This window comes from Rhinichthys klamathensis, unplaced genomic scaffold (genome assembly GCF_029890125.1).
Source record: "Rhinichthys klamathensis goyatoka isolate OS25496 unplaced genomic scaffold, OSU_Roscu_1.1 h1tg000009l_1, whole genome shotgun sequence".
NCBI lineage: Eukaryota > Metazoa > Chordata > Actinopteri > Cypriniformes > Leuciscidae > Rhinichthys > Rhinichthys klamathensis.
Genome location: NW_026606562.1, coordinates 266,847 through 287,520, shown reverse-complemented (window position 1 = coordinate 287,520; position 20,674 = coordinate 266,847). Strand labels below are relative to the sequence as shown.

The 20,674-nt window shown below is 39.2% G+C and overlaps 1 protein-coding gene across 2 annotated transcripts in view; it reads right to left on the bottom strand.

The window, feature by feature from the left end:
• Positions 1-20,674, bottom strand: part of psmd1 (proteasome 26S subunit, non-ATPase 1) — a 61,298-nt gene that overhangs the window by 36,259 nt on the left and 4,365 nt on the right. The window contains exons 4-16 of one of the 2 annotated variants that reach the window (XM_056260507.1): positions 17,472-17,641; positions 17,121-17,329; positions 13,684-13,827; positions 13,380-13,606; positions 11,754-11,814; positions 11,533-11,658; positions 11,351-11,439; positions 11,178-11,256; positions 9,741-9,914; positions 9,541-9,652; positions 3,320-3,516; positions 2,939-3,034; positions 1,111-1,175 (exon numbers count right to left, since the gene is read on the bottom strand). In XM_056260507.1, the coding sequence (XP_056116482.1) occupies positions 1,111-1,175; positions 2,939-3,034; positions 3,320-3,516; positions 9,541-9,652; positions 9,741-9,914; positions 11,178-11,256; positions 11,351-11,439; positions 11,533-11,658; positions 11,754-11,814; positions 13,380-13,606; positions 13,684-13,827; positions 17,121-17,329; positions 17,472-17,641 (1,749 nt within the window). Of the gene's footprint in view, positions 1-1,110; positions 1,176-2,938; positions 3,035-3,319; positions 3,517-9,540; positions 9,653-9,740; positions 9,915-11,177; positions 11,257-11,350; positions 11,440-11,532; positions 11,662-11,753; positions 11,815-13,379; positions 13,607-13,683; positions 13,828-17,120; positions 17,330-17,471; positions 17,642-20,674 lie in introns of both variants that reach the window. The other variant, XM_056260506.1, reaches the window with a different exon arrangement.

Here is a 20,674-nt window from a genome sequence, read left to right as displayed (position 1 = left end):
AGAATTGCTTGATGTTCAGATGTTTTGAATGCAGGGACGCATATGAGTGTGTAGTGGACATGACCCTAAACTCATTAAACAGAGCTTTTACAATTGACTACCTGACTTTGAAAACATGCATTTCTAAACCTGTAAAAATGTAGGGTTTGGCAAAAAGCATAAAAATAAATCTAGGACATGACAACTCATTTTTGGTTGAACTACAGCTTAAAGGAACACGCTGACTTTTGGGACTTTAGCTTATTCACCGTATCCCCCAGAGTTAGATAAGTCCATACATACCCTTTTCATCTCCGTGCGTGCCGTAACTCTGTCTGTCTGCACCCACTGCTAGCCTAGCTTAGCACAAAGACTGGAGGTAAACGGCTCCAGCTAGCATACTGCTCCAAATTATTGACAAAAATCACTCCGCCCAAGAAGCAGTGCTTCGCCTTCTGAGAATATAGTTCCCAGTATGTATACGGTTAAAAGATGGCTCTCTCATATATGACCTTGTTATTTGTACACACTGTGACTATACAAATCACAACATATAAATAGGAAAATGTTGGTGTTATTTTGTCACTTATTGGGAGCAGTATGCTAGCTGGAACCATTTACTTCCAGCCTTTGTGCTAAGCTAGGCTAGTGGTGGGTGCGTCAGATAGAGTTACAGCACGCACGGAAATGAAAAGAGTATGTATGGACTTATCTAACTCTGGGGGATACGGTGAATAAGCTAAAGTCCCAAAAAATTGGCGTGTTCCTTTAAGAATATGGCAGAAATTCTGTTGAACTGATGACATACACTCAATGCAGAAACACTAAGTCAGAGCAAAAGAGGATGGAAAATGTGTGCACACTCTCACTGACAATAAAGCAAGTGCCACAGGGCACGATAAGAGGAAGTGATCGATCTCTCAATGGGACATCACATCAGGAGACACTCCAAACACATTTGTAAAGCGCTACAGAGGAATGGGAGGAATCTCGTCTGTGTATACATTAAGGCCTGATTAATCCGTTCCTGGCAAGGGTTCAGAAAGCGGCTCGTCTGTTTATGATGAAGCGCAGGACGAGACGACAGGGAGCGTTGATGAGACAAGAGACAGGTGAGGACAGGCAACATACCTGAACATGATGAATCCGATGGACTCGACGGCAGCCCTCCGAACATCGTCGTTCACGTCACTCACCTGACAGGAAGAGGGGCGAGAAATCAGACAAAATATTAAACTCACTAATCTTAAAGAAAACAACAATTCTATAATAACATAATTAACTAAACATTACTTTGATTTGAGCGGATATTGCCAAATTTGTCATGTTGCCAGCACTGAGGTAAAAAGCTGATAAATTATAAAAAATTCATGGCATTTAATTTTTCAAAATAGTAATTACAATTAACAGGTTTTCACATGTCCACAATCTCAAATTTAGTCCTCATGCAAGCGAACTCTCAATCACTCACTGAGCAGTGGCTAAATGTAGCTCCGTATGGCATGCAGGTTATTTTCTTGCCGTTGTATAAATAATCAAGTAATAATTAAAGTTGAAGTGCCTGAGCTTAACCAGAGCCTAAATCTAAAAGAAATACATAAATTACACAGAAGTTACAGTTACACAGAAACACTAAAAGCTCTATTGATGTAAGTACAACACAGAATGGAAATGTCGCCCCCTGAAAGAAATGCACGATAGACCCCATGCTCAAAAAGAAAATAATGTTGCAATTTTTATCTAAAATCGAAAATTAACATGATTAATTAGGAGCATGTCTTACTACTAGGGCTGCACGATTTGGGGAAAATGTCATATTGCGATTATTGAGGTCAATATTGCGATATGCGATTGCGATATAATAAACAAATGGTTTCATGAGTCAACTTGCTTGGTTCTAAAGCAAAATGCACACACAGATTAGTGATAATGCTGAAATGTGTATTTCTCAACTCAAACTAGCGACAACAACTAAATGATTGATAACACCTATTATGATCAATAAGCCATTGATGTCTGGATAAAAATAATTTTAATTTTAATCTAAGTGAACTTCAAACAATCCTCACATAAACCCATAATAAATGTCATATTTACCTGTGCTCTTCCTGTCTAACAGGTAGGACATATACAGAAATTGAATAAAGTTATTCAAACAGTCTGCGCTGCATAAATTATAAATTATTTGGACTAAAATTCTAATTAAAGCTGCACAAGTTCTTTGGTCAAGAGCAGTTTCTCTGTTCCCTTTGTTCTTTGATTAACTTTACTGACAGAAAGCATTATTGGATGCTGGCCCTTTAAGAGTTGCTGACAGAGACGCGGATCTCACACGACTCTTTACGACCATCATAAGACTACTCTTTTGTTATGAAGACACTCGACAAATGATATTTTGGCATAAATGCGTGTTATTGTTTGTTCACTTCAAGCGGAAAGAGAACTGTATTCTGGCGCGCGCATGATACTGGCGCGCGTCTTTAAGTCAGGACTTTCACAGGCAGCGCGCTCTCTTTTGACTTGTCTCGCTGAATGGTTTAAAGCATTCGCATTAATAAGAGCGGGATCATGTAACACTAGCCAAAGGATGACAAAAAATAACAGATGCCGCGTTAACAGCCCTAATTTGTTCATTTCATATAAAGTCGCAGTATTTTGCGTCATATAATCGCATAGGCTTGACATCGCGATTACGATTAATCGTGCAGCACTACTTACTACTTGAAATCTTTAAACCATTCTAAATGTCCTAAAATAAATATCAGATTATGACCTTGTTTTTTTTTCACTACTGACTTGTTTGGTAATATCTAATCTAATAAAGCTACTCTCAGATCTTACATTTCAGAATAAGATTACTGATTTTCAAACGGTCAACGGTTTTGTGGAATGACCCTTATATTGTTTTTTTGTGTCTAATAATCCATGTCGTTTGTGATATCTGCTAGTGTAGACTCACAGCCACGTGTAGCAGTCGTCGGATGGCTTTGTTGTTCCCAGATCCGCAGTATGCCATGGCCACTGTGTACATTCCCGAGCGGCGCAGGATGGGGTCCTGTCAGGACAGAGAGATAAAACAGAAGCTCAATGTGCAGACCAGAACCTCAGACATCAGCGAGCTGCACAGTTAATATATTCACAGAATAAACACAGCTCTCTGGAAACGGTTAAGACTACAAAGAATGCATTCTGCATGGAAAATTGTGCTATGAACCATTACATTTGTATGAAAAGGTATGCAATCAAGGGGAGGTACTGCCCTTAAGGTTTTGACTTTAATATTTTCCAAAAAACTCCCAGCAATCTAAAAAGTCATACAAAATATGAAAACAGTGCTCACCTTATCTCTGCATAGACTCTCGATTAGAGCATCGGCCTCTTCCATCCTTCCGTACATTACCATGGCGATGCCGACAGCCAATCCGCGCAGGATCTTCTCGTGCTGGGTCTCCTGAGCGTAACCCACCATGTCCTCGATCGCCTGGGCCGACTTTGAGCCCAACATCACCAGCCCCAGAGCAAGACCAGCCGCCTCTCCTGTGACAACACCCATTAACAACATGACAGTGAGCTTAACCTTGAAATATAGACTGGCTTGGTGACCATTTAAAACTGAACGGCATTATGATCAAGTATTCTGGGTGGTCGCTAATCGAGTTTCTAATTGCGATTAAGTAATCGTTCAAAGCCGCGATTGCTAAAAAAAAAGACCACCTACATTATTCTGTGTGCTTACAGGTCCTTGCACACAGATTCCCAAATTCTCATACGTTAAAAAATAAATGTGACCTCACCTTGTGTCAATCATGTTTGCAAACTGCCTCAGAAAATCGAACCTGATCTGAATGTTTTTATGACGGCCGAAAGTTTCTGTGTTCTTCGCATCCGTAGCAAAGCATTTTGAGGTCAAGAGCCGCCGAATAACGAATACGGAAAAACACATATGAAGATTTCGGTCCACAAAGACCTTAAGAGGTGTGTTTAGAGCATGTTACGTTGTGAGAATCACGACTACTTCAGAGAACCAGCGACGTAAATGTACGCTGAAATAAAGTCTCTCGCCTCAAAAAAACAGACTTTCCTGTCCTGTTTATTTTCACGGTGTTATTCTGTATGTTTTAAAATGACTGTGGTGGCTCATACCAACATTGTATTAAAGGCACACTATGCAGGAAATCCGTTTTTGTCAAACAGCGCCCCCTAGAGTCGCTGTGAAGTACTTGTATTTAACGTTACTGTCGTAAATACCACTCGCACAGAGCGTGACGTGTTAGTAGGCTTGGGAATGGGTTCCAGGTTCCGGTTTGGAACCGGTTATAAACTAGGGCTGTATTCAACCAAAGAAAATCTTGGTCGACTGAAGTCCTGACATTTTCGACTAAAAATCAACTAAAATCGACTAAAAATGACGTTAGAAAAAAAACCCGTTAAATTAATTAGCTGCGCACAGTGCGCAGTACTTGGTAGCCTTGCTGTCCGCCTAAATGAATTATAAAAAAAACTAAAAAAAAACTAGTAGGCTATTTGCAGTATATTAAATCGTTTTTGACCGAATTATTTTGCACTGAAATGAGTCTAACACACGAGTCTGTCGGCTCTGACAGCGTTGCATCACGTGCACCTGCACAATATCATAGCCTATGATTTCCGAAAATAGTACTATGTTGTCAACTAGTAATATCATCACACGAACTGTTGAGGAATATGCAACATAATTTAGACAATTATTTTTGTCATATGTTATAACTGTCAGACACTATCATTTCAGCCGCTCTGTGCATGTCCTCGCACAGGCTGAACATAGGAGAGATCAGCTTCGCGGCTGAGACACGAATAGACTATAAACTTAAAGCTTTTACTCTTAATAAACACACTAATAAAAAAAAAAATATTTATTAAACAAACCAGATCAAGAGCAGAAACGAAATAAAGTGCATAACTGAAAAATAAAGCATCTTAGGCTCAAAACTAACACAAACAGTCGGCACAGCGCAATTGCGCATTAGGCTCCAAACAAAAAATAAAAAAGTTAGGTTATCACACTAAAACATTGAAATATGCCAATTCTGATTTGTTCATATAGCCTACTCAAAACAGACAGGGCAAGCTAACGCAGACAAGTGAGCTTACCACTTTTAGATGATATGTCATGTTTGTCGTCGAGCTGTGGTTGCTTGCACACTTTGCATTCAACCTTTTTCCCGTTATCAATTTTAACTAAATGCTGCCACACTGTCGATTTATTTGTTGTTGACATGTTAGAAGAGGACTGACTATTAAACGCTCTCACAATTAAATAAATAATATTCAGCATCAAACCTTATAGCCTACTTATCGTTCTCTCTTGGGTTGGGCTAATCCAAAAAAGGTGAAAACAAGGGGGTGTTCTGAAGACAGACTGTTACCTGTGAAACAAGGGTACTCTGAAAACACCCTCAGTAGCAGTTAGTGCTTTCCACCTGATGAAATGACCGCGCCTCAGCGCGGCAAAACCATTTTTTACAGTCTATGGGCAAAACTGATGAAATGAACGCGGGGAAAAATATCGACCAATCAGAATTTTGGTCGAACCAGAACGTATCGACCAATTAATCGACTAATCGACTAGGACAATACAGCCCTATTATAAACGTTCCGATCCATCGCTAACGATTCCACTAACGATTCCGAATGTTCCGTTCCATCCATTCCCGCGACGCGGCATGACGTTACAGTATGCGACTGGATTTTTAAATCCCCCAAAAGCGCGATGGCTACGAGACGTAAACGAGCGACACAACCCCTCCCGTCATTTCAGCTCCAATGACGGCATCAAAACAATGAAAGCATGGCGAAGCGGCTCTCCGCGGCTCTGCTTTCCTCGGCGAAAAAGTTAAGAAACTCGACGCTATAAGCCCTCAGTGCCGAGCCGAGCAGTTCGCACGTGACTTTTATGCAGTGTTTCCCACACATAGACTAATTCGCGGCCACAAAATCAACTCCGGCCGCCACATATTGCGTTTCGTTCATTTTTTTTATGCTATTTAAAACACGCAGCGTATTCTTACCTTTCCCTGCTCTCCCTCCGTCTCTCTATCACTCACGCGTCTCTCTCACATACACACACACACACACACACCACGTCTGTCTATGAGGCGCCGGACTGGACAAAAGCAAAGCGAACTCCGCGAGCGACACTGGGCGAGAGAGAGACAGAGTGTGACTTATTTAAACTTATACAAACTAATATAATTTATTTTACTGGACAGTTTAAAGCTCATAACCATATTTTGTTGTTACTTGAAGAGTGCAGTGTCATGTGGCATCATGCAGTATGGGTCTTTGTCAGACACGTGGGTTTGTTGTGTGTGACGTCACCGCAGGCGCCATTTTTGAGGTATCGCTACTGACTGTGAGCATTAAAGAGATTACAAGAGTAGAGATAACAAGTAAATAACTCGCAAAACTGGAGAAGCACAAGAAAACAGGAAATGCCGTACCGCAATAAACTCAATAAATATGGCAGGAACCGTTATTTAGAGAAATTGTCATCCATTCAGAACATAGATCCATATATGAGCTGACTGCAGTAAATTGGAGTCCTGATCCCGCATTGCTTTCTCATCCTCATACTGGGACATTGTCAACTCTCTTGTTTATGGTATAAGCGCATATACCAGTGAACAATTTAAAAACTATAAATCTCTTAAAACCCACGGACATTTTACCAACAGCTGAGTACAGGATTTATTTACATTCCCACCGAAGGACACAGTAGTAACAGCAAAGATAGGTTTGCTGTATTGATGATGATGATAATGTCATGTTGAGGATGGTTTAGTTTTAAAAAATAATGAAAAACACAATTCTCCAACAACAGAATACCCCTGCATCGATACCTTACAAATGGCGGCTACGCCCCATAATGCACTTCGTGTATCACGAGTGTGACGTCACCTGACAAAGACCGATTTGTCCTGAAAAGGCTACTGAGTAAATGTCTGTAATTTAAGGTCATTCCTATTTTATTTGTATACATTTTAATCATCAACTTTAAAAGCACACTCTTTTTATGACTAAAATAACAGTAAAGGGTAAAAAAAAAAAAAATGAATTCCCAAAACTGAAAACGGAAAAAACGGAATTTGGGAAAAAATAAAACTGATTTCATAGGGCCCTAGATATTGCACACTTGGTTTTCATTCTCTAAAACAACTTTAAATTAGACATTCAAAGCCAACAACTCTCAAAGCCACCCTGTAAGTGTTCAGCAAATGGTACAGGAATCGATATAAGGAATTGCATCGATAAACAGACTGGACAATGGCATCGATATCGATAATTTCTTAACGATGCCCATCCCTACGTGTTACATAGTATACAATAGTACATTGTGTTAGGGATGCACGATGATATCGGGACAACATCGGTATCGGCCGATAAAAGCTTAAAATGCCCATCATCGGCAGGTATGAATATTTCTGCCGATGAGTCCTGCCGATAGGGTGGCGTGTTTCCTATGCGCATGTGACGCGAACGAAGCATGAGCGCCAGCAACTTAAACTTCCAACTAGGGGTGTGCCGTGCGTCTCACGGTTTTTGATCGTGGACGATTAAAATGTCTCCACGATCTGCTTTTGAAGAAAAATCATAGTATCGTGCATTCTATCAGTTCAATTCTGGCGCCTTCATCTCAACATACTGTCCAACGCGACGTACATTCACATCACACGCAGAGGTAGAGTTACACTCACGGGACACCGCAATTCACAAAAGTTCATTGTTTGCATGTGCGTCAAAGTCTTGCTAGGTAAACATGTCATTCACGTGCTGATGCGCTGTTCTAACATCCGCTTTTCTGAGCGCGTTACACCCGACGCTCACAGGAACTAAAGCCTGTCACAGAGTCTGCATACTGGACTAATCTTTCGAGTCTTATTGCGCTGATACTGTCAAATACACACACGGTTTACATAAACAAAGTTGGTTATGTCTAAAGTGAAAGCAAACAGAGAAAATCTGCTTGTCAAATGCGTGTATATTAGACGCGTCGCGTGCAGTTCTTAAAGAGACAGTATAATATGCTGCCGCTTGTCCTTAAAGAGATACTGCACCCAGAAATACAAATTCTGTCATTATTTACTCTCTAATGTTGTTCCAAACCTGTATTCATTTCTTTCTTGTCCTTAAATATACTATGGAAGTCACTGGAGTACAGCAACTGTTTGGTTAGCCACATTCTTCCAAATAACTTTTATAATTTCAACAGAAGAAAGAAACTTGAGAGAGTAAATGATGACAATTTAAATTTTGGGGAGAACTATCCCGTTAATGTTAATAAAACAACAAAACACAAAGAGGAAATCACTCACTGCTCTTGACTGAGAACTTTAATAGAAGCTTTAATAAGCTTTTTTTGCACTTAAAAAAACAAAACAAATATATCGGTATCGGGCAAAATTAGTCTGAAAATATCGGCATATCGAATATCGGCCAAAATCCTATATCGTGCATCCCTACATTGTGTTTAATTTATCGTTTAATGAGATCTAATATATGAATAAATACATAGATCCGACTGTTATCACCATGAACTTTAATGGTCCAGTAGTAGCAGAACTTTTGCCAAGCGTGTCAGAGGTTCTGCGTTCTAATCCGCACTAGTAGTATAGTTTATTTTCCTCATCAAAACCGATTGTTTATTAGTGGTTGTATTTCAAGTAGGGACACGGTTTTTTTTGTGCATTATGTTTTGTGATTTCACCGTAACGAATATAGAGAGTCTCTCCGCAACAGATTGAAGCGCGCGTCCGTGTGAAGACACCAGAACACTGTATCGCAGCGGCAACGAGCACTTTGGTCACTTGATTTCAAAAACAACACATTTCAGATCGCCTCTTATTTAACAAACAAACGAAATGAATGCTCTACTAGAGTTACCTGGAGGTGTTTTATTTGTTTGTAATGGTACATCCGTGCCGCGAGATGTTTCAAAAGTGGTGGGGACACAATCGACCCTGGTAAAAAGTGGTGCGGACATGTCCCACCCGCAAATTACGCCTATGCACGTGTCTGACTCCTCGCTCGGTCAGTCTGCCGTTTCCTCTTTCTCTGTTCCTCCGACAATGCTTTCCTAGCTTTCTGCTTCTTATATGCCGGCTCAGCCATGACGATAGTGTGACAAACTCCATCCCTACCTTGTTCTTATAGCTAGCCGGATCCTGCATGGGGGCGTGTATGTGTGCAGTGCCGTAAAGGAATATGTTACACCACGAGAGCTGATATCACGAGATACTTCCAGACGCTGAGGCCGGCGGCCCGCCGGGCCAAAGTTGCAAATGTGAGTCCCATTGCCAAACGAGGTGAGAACCACTGGTATAAACCTATTCAAAACCTCATTCGATGTAAATTGTGATAATCGTAATTAATAAATCACAATTTGTAAAAACAAGTGGTCGGCTTATATTTTAATCTTTAGTAATAGTGATGCTTGCCTTAGTGAAATCTGACAAAACTGAACCTTTCAATAATCGTGATATTGATTTTTTTTTTCAGCTGCGTTATACAAGATGTTTTACATGCCTGTTACTGCATCATCTTGATAGAGGTTTGATTTGAGCAGGTCGTAGACGTCTTGACGAGCGGTGCCCAGGGCAGCTAAACCGAGACCCAGAGCGCCACCGTGACGGACAATCTGCAAAGAAGGAATATGGAGAATTATTCCTGCTTTTTTTGGAGTCGCAGTGCTGCAAAAGTTTATTTGAATGTGATTATGCATTTACATCATTACTGGCACTCTTGAGCTGGCTGAGAAGGTAGTCGATGATTTCCCCGCCGTGATTAGCATGGATCAGCCCAAGCGCGTACAGCCCTCCCCCTTCCTGATAGGCTGATCCTGGTGAGGTGTCTTTGGGCAGGTAAGTCGCCATTAGCTGTAGTGCTTCCTTTTCATGGCCCTGGACACAAATGCATTTATCAATGAAAATAAAAACGTAATAACAAAGATATTTTTCTTTATTAAGAAAAAATATATATTTTAGGGATTTTCCACAAATAGCACTGCTATGCAGGAATGACCCATGTTTTATAACATTGTTGTAAAAACTATTTTAATTACTATGAATTAAATCAATTCATCATCTCAAAATAGACATAATAAAATCATGATTTTACTAAACCACAAAAACATTTGTGGTGTCTAAATTTAGTTAAAAATATTTAAATATCTAAATATTTGTAATGGTTCTCACTACTAACAAATATCTAAAAACACATCTAAATAAACGAACATCTAAAAGAAACATCTAAACAAATAAACAAAAGAAACATCCAAACAAACAAAACATCTTAAACAAACAGAAACCTAAAACAAACAGAAGTCGAAAACAAACAAAAACAGATCGAAAACAGACCAAACGGAAATTAAAAACAAACAGAAATCGAAAACAAACAAACAAACAAACCTGAAAACGACAGAAATCTAACAAGAAAACAAACAAACAGAAATCTAAGACAACAGAATTCTGAATCAGAAAGAAATCTAGACCAAAAATAGAAATTTAAACAAACTGAACAGAAATCTGAAACAAATAAGTAGAAATCTGAAACAGACAGAAATCTGTCACCCAACCAAAATCACACACACACTGTTTTAAAAGCAAAACATATTTATCCAACTCCATTTCAAAACAGTCTGTCTTTTGGACATTCGTCATATCGCATTGGTTTTCATTTCTGGTCCTCGGAGCACTAATCTTACACATTCAACCTTGATTAAAAAAGAAAATCGAATGTGTTTTTAATGGTAGTATTATTTTATACAGAAATCAATTATTTATAATTCAGATGAGAATAATGTTACATTGTCAATTAATAATGTTAATTAAAATTAAGGAAAACAAATATATTGATCTGAAATATAGCAAAATAATTTTAAATTAATTCAGGTACAATTACCAAACATATCGCAAGGTCTTTTTGTCTTTTTATTAATTTAATTAATAAACTAATTATATAAAACTATTGTCATTGCACTACAAATAAACTGGTTCTATGCCTTTATTAATAAAACTTATTTAAAAAATACAATGCCTTCTGCATTTTTGTTTTGCTTTTTCCCTCCACTGTACCGAACCGTGATGTCTGAACCGAGGTATGAACCAAACCGTGACTTCTGTGTACCGTTCCACCCCTAAAAGTGAGCATATGATAACGTTAACCTTGTGAATGACGCCAAGACTCGCTGTTGCTGTGAATTTGGCCCAGTTAGTTGCTCTCGCCAGCCACTCCAAATTCTCTCTGTAAAATAAAAAGGTGACAATTCTCCTCTCAGTTTACACTACATCAAGAGGCCACATTTCGCTTGGTGAGCATGTGAATGTAGAAACTGTACCGTAGAAACTGGTCACTTGTTGTTCCCGTGTGCATGAATGAGTTCGCTATGACCGTCGCCGTGTGACACACCGAATTTCGCACCGCATCCTGAAACGAATCAGGAATAAAACTATACTTAGCTTATGAAGTATACCAACATCTGGGATTTGATTCATGCTAAAAATGACACTGGTTTCTCACCTTTGTGTTTTTGAGAATCATCAGGTCTGTGTTGTTGTTTCGAATGAGGAACTGAAGGTGCAGCTCAATGGCCATTTCCCCACTTAATATTTTGATCATTTTTGAGTTCTGGTCTTTCGGCTCATCCTTCTATTTTAAATACATTTGAAGAAAAAACACATACACGCACTTTATACAAGCCTAATATCTGACGAGTTAAAAGACTTAAAGTGAAGACTCACCACTTCCACAGCCTTTCCAGCCGGAGAGCTTCCAGCTTTGTCTTCTGTCTCCATTGCGTCACTGAAATATGGACATAGAACATAGAATGAATATGTCATCTCATACATTTTGTTTTGTTACTGTGAAAAATACAGCACATCTCACTCTTTCAAGGCTGAGTTACAATGATTTCCCCGTGATTAAGAGGCTGAATCTCACGAAAACAAAAAAATAAATGATAAAAATTGGCGATGAAACTAAGCCTATTTTAAGAGAGCATTATGATATTTATTACTGTATTACAGTAAAAAGCTTGCACAATGATTTTAAAAGGTAGTACAATAAATACTACCATGATGATGTATAAATACTTAAAATATTTTTTTTAATTATGATATTTTTGAAAGAGACAGAGATTGAAAAAATGTTTTACTATAATAGAGGTGTCACAATATATCGCAATACAAAAATGCATCAATATGTATCGTGGATAGTGACAATATGTATTGTGTATAATTCACTCAAAATAAAATTTCTGTGTGAGAAAAAATTCTAGTTTGTGGTCCTGATAATGCCAGATTGTCTGATGTTACCAGTAAAAAGTGGCCTTCATTATTTTAAATATATCGAGTCAGTGACCGAGTGCAAGCATATTCATCTGAAATAATTCAGTATTTTCAGCTTCAGAATCATGAATATTGTTATTCTGGTGTCTCTATTGTCCCGTGCGTTAGAGACACCAATCCTATTCATTTACACACACAATGTGACAAACAAGTTTCATTACTTCAATGAGCTCATTGTTTCTGTATTAAATTATTACATTGTTTAAATTAATACCTTTTCTCTAACTGTGATCTTGTATATGTACATTTCTGAAATACATAACTTAGACCGTTTCCTCTGATAGCAGATCACTGTAAATTGTAATGTGGACTCCATGCATTTTCTGTAAAGCTGCTTTGAAATGATGTGTATTGTGAAAAGCGCTATACAAATCTGGTGGTGGACGGTTGAGGAGGGATTCTCTGACATGATTGTAAAGCACATCGGGTGTACAATAGTACATGTGCAAAGCGCTATATAAATGCCTCATTCATTCATGCAATTGACCGTTCGCAAAGACCCGCCCCCTTTAGTTACTGTTGCTATGTCCGACAAGCTACGCCGCTCTCACACACACCATGTTCTCACGTAGTGAAAAATACATCGCGGAGCAGAGAGGACACCGACAACACGCCAGGACAGGACGGACCAGGTTACTTTTGATATGAAAAAAAGTCTCAACTTTCAAATTTGGTAATTTTTTTAAGAAATTTAAACAATAAATACCGTGTTGTGGCTCTTTAATGTGTCTGACAGATCGCTGTAGAGTCTCAGTTAAAGCTGCTCGTGAACCGATCATCTCTTCCTTCTAGTTCATTAATAGCATTAAATAAACATCAGAAGTAATGTTGTTTCAACCGCGGAAAGACGTCAGTATACGCCATTTTTCAAGTTCAAATCCTCCAATGTTAATATAGGAACTCTCCTGACTGCTTTGTCTGACAAAAAAGGCGGATTATGATTGGTCAGATTGCCTGTCAATCAAACTCCCTGCGAAGGGTCAATTGAATACACCAATATGGAACAGGTAAAATGCCCACCTGTCTTTCTCCTGTGTGGGCACAGTGCCCGTGTTGGTGGATCCGGGCACAGCGGGGATGGGTGTGCCGACGGTCCGCAGGTTCTGAATGACGGAGGACAGGAACTGCTGGCTGGCGCTCTCATACAGGTCAAAGCAGATCTGATAGGCCATCAGGAGGTTATCCTCCTTCACCAGCTTCTCCAAAATATCACTCACCGCTTGAGGGTCGTCGAGGAAAATCAGACACTGTGATGAAAGAGAAAGATGTTAGAGAGGAATCTCTGAATGCGCAGTGAAGCTGAAGCGCGCTCAGGACAGGTCACCTGGCAAACGTTAATGAAGTCCGGCTTCTCCAGGTTCATGTACAGCTTGACGAGAACTCGGAGGACTTCGTTACGAAACTTCTTGTTCTGCATGAGGGACATGCAGATCTTCAGGCTGTAGGCCAGCAAACCACCGATGTCAGTCTGCAGGAAAACACAACACGGTAAAATGGTGAGCGCTGTAAAGTCCTTGAAGTTATGACATCACATCCACCAGTTCACAACATATTACATCTTAAAGTCCCCCTGTAGTCAATAATTGTATCTCTTAAAAACTCATCTTTGATATCCAAAATGACATATTTAAACCTTTTTTCCTTGCAAAAAATGTCTTCACACCTTAAAATAGCTTGAATGTAACTCGACACCCTTGCCTCATTTAGTATACGCGGTTCTATGAATATGCAAATGAGCCCCGCCTCCACTCACTCACAGCAGCTCAGAGATCCACTCGTTGACGATCACACGGTGATTAATTTAACTTAATTTTTTTTAATTTTCAAAAGATAACCATTGAGCTTTTATTTTGACGGGGTGCACTGCTGATTTCAGAGTGAAGCTCGGCACTGTGTTCATTTATACACGTCAGGTGTGTAAATGCCACGCTCCACTCTGAAACTGACAGCACATATATGTAGTTAATTAAATTGCATCCTGTGAGATTTGACAATAGAGGTTATGCGCGTGACGTCGCCGTCGGCCGGAGTGACTGCGGTCGCCGGTCACACACACTGGGTCTCATTCATGAAACACGAGCAGAACGAATTTTTGTGTAAATCGTGTCTAAAGTGGTTCTGGCGTAAATTTTCAGATTCATTAAAATGTTGGTATTTTCCAAATGTTAGAAATCTACACCTGCTCCCAGCCACGCGTAAATAGAGAGTTTAACATCCGAACGTTTTGCTCATTCAGGGTATATGCAGGACTCTTGAAGTTAATTTTAATACCTTTTCAAGACTTTTTCAAGAACTTCTCAATATTTTTTAATACCTCACCGTCACTTCAAGCTGTAACCATTTACATCAGTGATACTTTTAACTTAACAGTTTTAATCCTGCCCTGCAACCGATTTCATTGGTTTAGGTTACAGTGACGGGTAGGTTTAGGGATCAGTGTTTGGTGTAGGCAATCAGTACAGTGATTGACATGACCAATGAAAACTTTAGAATCGGCTGCAGGGCGGGATTTCCGCCGAAGGGGTTTAAAAAAAAAAAAAAAAAAAAAAAAAAAAAAAAAACACGCCTCAGAGGCAATTTACGGACGCACCCACAATAGCCTAGTTTTTTATGTACCGGTTTGTTTGTTTTTTAATAAAAATGACTAAATTCACACACTTTTACAATGTTTTTGGGACTCAAACTGTTGGATAGCTAATTCAGAAAAAATACTTTCAAAATGTAAGACTTTATAAAGCCGTGATAAGACTTTAATACTTTTTAAGGGTCTTAATTTTCCCAAAATTGATTTATCACCTTTTAATACTTTTCAAGACCCCGCGGATACCCTGTCATTAATAACTAAGGCTGCATTTTAATTCACCTTAATCGGGTATATATTTACACAGCATTTTGAAAAAATATTATTTATAGTAATTACATACGGTTTTTCTTTTTACTTCTGGGACTGTTTGATTAACAGATGAAACTCCATTAACTGCATCTGTAATGGACCTGATATTTTTAGGACCTGATACGCCACTATGTACGCTTGAAAATAAAATGTGGTGTTTTGAATGAACTTCTGATTATAAAACTTCGATTTCTGCATCTGAGAAATTTTTCTTTTTCATTCGCTTTTGAGAAGACGTTGAAATCCTTCGTTTGGTGTCATAATATGATGCCCATATATAGTTGTCAGTCGGTTATATGGGCAGGATTTATGGTAATTGAGAATGAGCGTGCACGCATTTACGTTTGATTGGAATTCATTAACACACACACACACACACATTTCACTCTCACATCTGACGTTTACGAAGTATTTGTGAATCAGGAGATGAGTTTTCGGGAAGGTCTCTTAGTCTTTACCCGCAAATCACTCTCATATTTACGAATGTTTCATGAATGAGACCCACTGAGTGGCAGAAACACTGAGCGACAGCATTGGTTTTCAGCGTGAATGCTGCGAGAAACACAAAACACATCTAAAACGGGAAAGAGTTTTGAGATCGACGGTACAACTAGATTTGACAAGAAATCTGAGGTATATTTTTACAGACTCTCGAAAGCTACAGAACAGAGAAGCAAATGGATCGCTGCAATTCACAGAAACAACTGGACCCAGCCAGGAAAGGTGGATTTGCTGTATCATTGAGCACGTTTACATGCACACCAGTAACCATGACAACGCAAGTAAACCGCGGCGCGTTTACATGATTTATTAACAAATCAGGCCATGCCCCTGTGTGACGACAAAACCATCATTTGCGTATCTGACTCGTATTTAATTTGTTATGTGGGTTGTGTTTTTAGATAAAGTTTGCAACATGTCAGTGGGAAACTTACAGCTCGTATATTATCCTCTCATGCAGCGCTTTGACTGGCCACTTCTACTTGTGCTTCACGAGATGGACACATTTTTATCATTTTCTGGGTCATGAAAAAGTCTGGGTTTGTGATATATTTCCTTCTTCCTTTCCTGCAAAATGCTCGCTCTGTCTGGATGTGTTGAAATCTGCATTAAGGGTGCTTTCCTGTCACGTCACACATGCGCACTTCAATAAGCCGATTTAAAGAAAGCAGGTTCATGCGTTTACATGCCGCGCAAAATTGGAGTGAAAGGCGAAAAATGACCGGTGTGGACCAGTTTATGACCTTACTCCGATAAAAGACAACAGGTTTCTGCGTTTACATGACCACGTGCGTTGTCAGCTTATTAAGCATAATCAGATGTTTTTAAATAAACACTGACAAAAATACAAGTTTTAAGGCTGGACGATATGATGATATATATAACATTGATATTGATGCAAGTGATCACATGGATTTAGACCTATATTGTAGTTATATAAAGCGTTCGCATGTAAATTTGCTGTATGTATTTCCCCGGCGTGGAAATCAGGCTCATATAAATGTCAGGAAACATGTTCCTGCTGCATGTCAACATCCACGGATCACTGGATCTTTGGTAAGTTGTGAGGAACTCTATATCAAGTCCAACCTTTAGTTTAAACTGGTAATGGTTTGTTTTACTCGCGTTTTCACAGTTTCCCCTGTTTAATCGCATCATGCAGCCGCTCTTCTGCCACTCAGTCCGGCTGAGCGAGTGTGTTTTGGCGGGAAAGTGACGTCAATGCATTCCCTCAAACACACTAAGCCAAATTGCGATATTTCGCTATACCGGACACTCATAAACGGCACACTTCACTCTTAAACGATGACCTCAACGACACTACGATCCAGCAATATTCAGCAAGACTCTGCGGATGAGCAACATACAGATTCCAGGATGGTTTTCTCAAAGATGTCCAAGCGCCTGGTCTCCAGCGCGATGCCGATGGCCTGTTTGTACTTGTGATCCCCCAGGCAGCGCTGGAACATCTTGTTGACGATTCCCTCCAGACGAGGGTCGATGCTTTTCTTCTCCTCGTCCTCTGGCAGCTCGGCGTTCTCAACGCGCAGTTTGGTGTAATGATCGATACACTTGGCTGATGGGCGAAACAACACATATACTCATTAGCATTCAAAAGCTTGAGTCGTATTTATTTGATCAAAAAGTACAAAAAGCTGCTCAAGAAATATTTCTAATTATTATCAATGCTGAAAAACTGAAATAAGCTGATGACTTACCAATGATGGTCTCCACATATTCGGAGTCGTCGGTGACGTTGAAGAGATCTCCAGCACCCAGCGCGTAGTTTAAAGACTCGTCGAAGGCACCGAGGTGGTAAAAGACTTTAGACGCCACCAGTGCAGCGAACTCTCGGCTGCGAAACGTCTCATCCTCGTACAGGACCTCGCTGACACAGAACAACATCTCATTAGCAGCTACAACACTCGTATCTATCAGCTTATTAACGTCTTCACGCCAGACATTTCACTTCAAATAATAAGAGGGAATTAGACTGGCTGCTCTCTTCTGTAAAATAATATGCTTTCAATTTTTATTTCATTATATATATATATATATATATATATATATATATATTGGTGTTGGCTGAGGAGATTCCCCCTTCCACATGTAAAGTGCTTTGAGTATTGAGAAAAGAGGCATCTAAACGTGATTGTAATATTGTAAATTATTATTTTTATTGTTGTTATTAAGGATATTGTTTTACTTAAGGATATTTTTAATCAATAATGAAATACGTTTGTAATAATATCATAGTATTATTAATGTTTTTCTATTTTATTATTTAATAAAAAATCCATACAGAAAATACTATTACAATACTATTGTATGTACAGTAATAAAAAAACAAGCATTTAATAATTATTGTTAGCATAATAATTATATTAATTTTAATAGTTTAAATTACTTAAGACAAAGAAATATTGCTATTGCAATAGCAGTATTTCACTGTAAAATAAATATATATTTAGGGCCCAAGCCTTGAAAAGGCGAAGGCCCTATTGTTTTCCTAAGGATTATTTATTATTATTATTATTCTTTTTCTATTAACCTTTCGGGCACTTTTGGGGCCCTTAACGTGCTCGAAAACTCTTGAAACTTTGCACACGGGTCAGAACCCGCGGCCATCAGGGCCGGGCTGAAGATGGTACCCGGGCGTGGCAGGGGGGCTCGACAGCGCCCCCTGGAACGCGGTCCGAAAACTGGGTCTATAAATCAAACACGCTTTCATGTAATAATATGAAACTCAGTACACATATAGATCTCATCGGTTCATATATCCTTCATGCTCTTACTTTTTACGCCAGCCCAACAGGAAGTCGGCTATTTAGGGTTGTTTGGAAACGCATGCTCAGGAATTTGAAACACTTCTCCTAGGGAATTCCGCCGTTCGTCTCCAAACTCGGTGTGCATGAAGTCAAGACATTGAGGATCCCAAATTGGGAACGGATTTTTGATATCTCGAACGGTGTGGCCGTGGCGAGGAAACGAATTTATGGCGAATAATGGAAACAGGAAGTGTGTTATAACTTCAGCATACATTAACTGATCTTGATGAAACTTCAGCAGTGTGTTCGCTGTAAGAGGCCGATCACATGGATGTGACTATTGTGAGTCAAAGTTATAGCGCCACCAACTGGCAGCAGGAAGTGTGTCACTTTCAAAATGCTTTGAAATCACCCTCTTATTTTAACCCGATTTGCTTCAAACTTCACTACTATAATGTAAACTAGGGATGGGACGATTACCGGTTTCACGATAAACCACGATAAAATGTCCTGGCGGTTAGTATTATCGTTTAAAATTTAATTATCATAAAAACCGTGTTTGATTATCGTGATTTTGAAAACTCGCGGTAAATCCTGTCCAGCCAGAATCAGACGCAGGCGCGAGCACTCAGCTGGCGCGCAGATGCAATGTTGTTGTTTTTGCGCGAAAAGACATGGCGGAAGGCAGTGACAGCGCACGGGAGATTTTTCAGCCATCCAAGAGGACAAAATCGGAGGTATGGTCGTATTTTGGCTATTACAAGAGTCCCGAGGGCAATTTTATCGAGGATGGGCACCCTGTCTGCAAATCTTGCAAGAGGAAAGTCGCTGCAAAAGGGGGAAACACGTCAAATCTGCTAAGTCATCTAACGTTACGTGACAACCATTTTTACCTTAATACCACAACTAACTTGGGCAAATAATTAGACAAAAAATTTATTGGAGATGAATTATTTCATTATCTCACTTGTAATTATTGCAAAGCTTCCGCGAAGAGAAAAGTTTTACAGCAAGTGGATTTGAGCCAAGACGAACGAACATATTCAAACTATTAAGGGTGACATTTAAGGGATAATGTATTGTATTCATTCATAGTAAACTTATTACAGTTTTATTTTTTTATTTTTTACCACAGAAATAATTTAAGGGACATGAAATATTGAATTGTGATTAACTTAATGTTTTTAAATCTTGCCGGTTTATAAATCCATTATACAAGTGTCCAAATCAATCGTAAAGTAAATGTGATCACTACAACAATATTGTAGTAGTATTAATACTAAATTACTCTGATTTAATTTTCAAAACAATCAAAACTGAGACGCAAGACATACACATTTGAATGAAACCAGAGATTGCGTCCGCGGTGATCCGAGACATGGATGTGCGCTGTGTAGTGTTGCTACAACAGTCATTATAAGTATGCCAGTAGTTTAGTCCTCGTCCACAGTCGGTGATGCAGGGAGTCTTGTGATTGGTTTTCAATCCAGCCAATCAGAATTTAGCAGCCTCATCTCTGATTGGCTGGAATTATGGCATATTGTAACGCTGGGTTGTGTTGAGCACGCGAGCCATCTGCGCTTCGAGAGCGCTTATGGCTGGTATGAGAGGAGCAAGAAAGTGAAACTTTGCACATGCGAAAGAGAACGTCTGCGCACATCCAAATACTTATTTTAAATGCAAAATTGATTTTCGTTCGCTCGAAATATTTTCTTATCTGCGAGACGAACATTTCTCCTCAAAACTCAGTTCACGCGCGTGCGAAATGTCATTTTGCGCGCTCAAAATGTGATCTTGCTCGCGCAGAATTGTGAACGAATTCTTACCCCATAGACCCAACCAACATATTTTGTTCATTTAAAGTGTGTGTGCGTGCGTGCGCGCGTGTGAGTGTGTGTGAGAGAGAGAGAAAGTGATTTATTATTTATTAATAATAATAATATTCAGTCATAACTTACACACATCCATAAGTGTTATTATCATTATTAATGATAGGGTTTAATGACGGGTTCATTAAAATCTGCACTAGGAAAACTTCTACCTCTCACTATCAGGGCTCCATGTTAATGTTAATATAATGTTTATGCTTAAAGTGCATAGCTGCTAGCCTGCTAATTGTATTTTTTTGTTTGTTGATTTTCAAATGTTTTCAG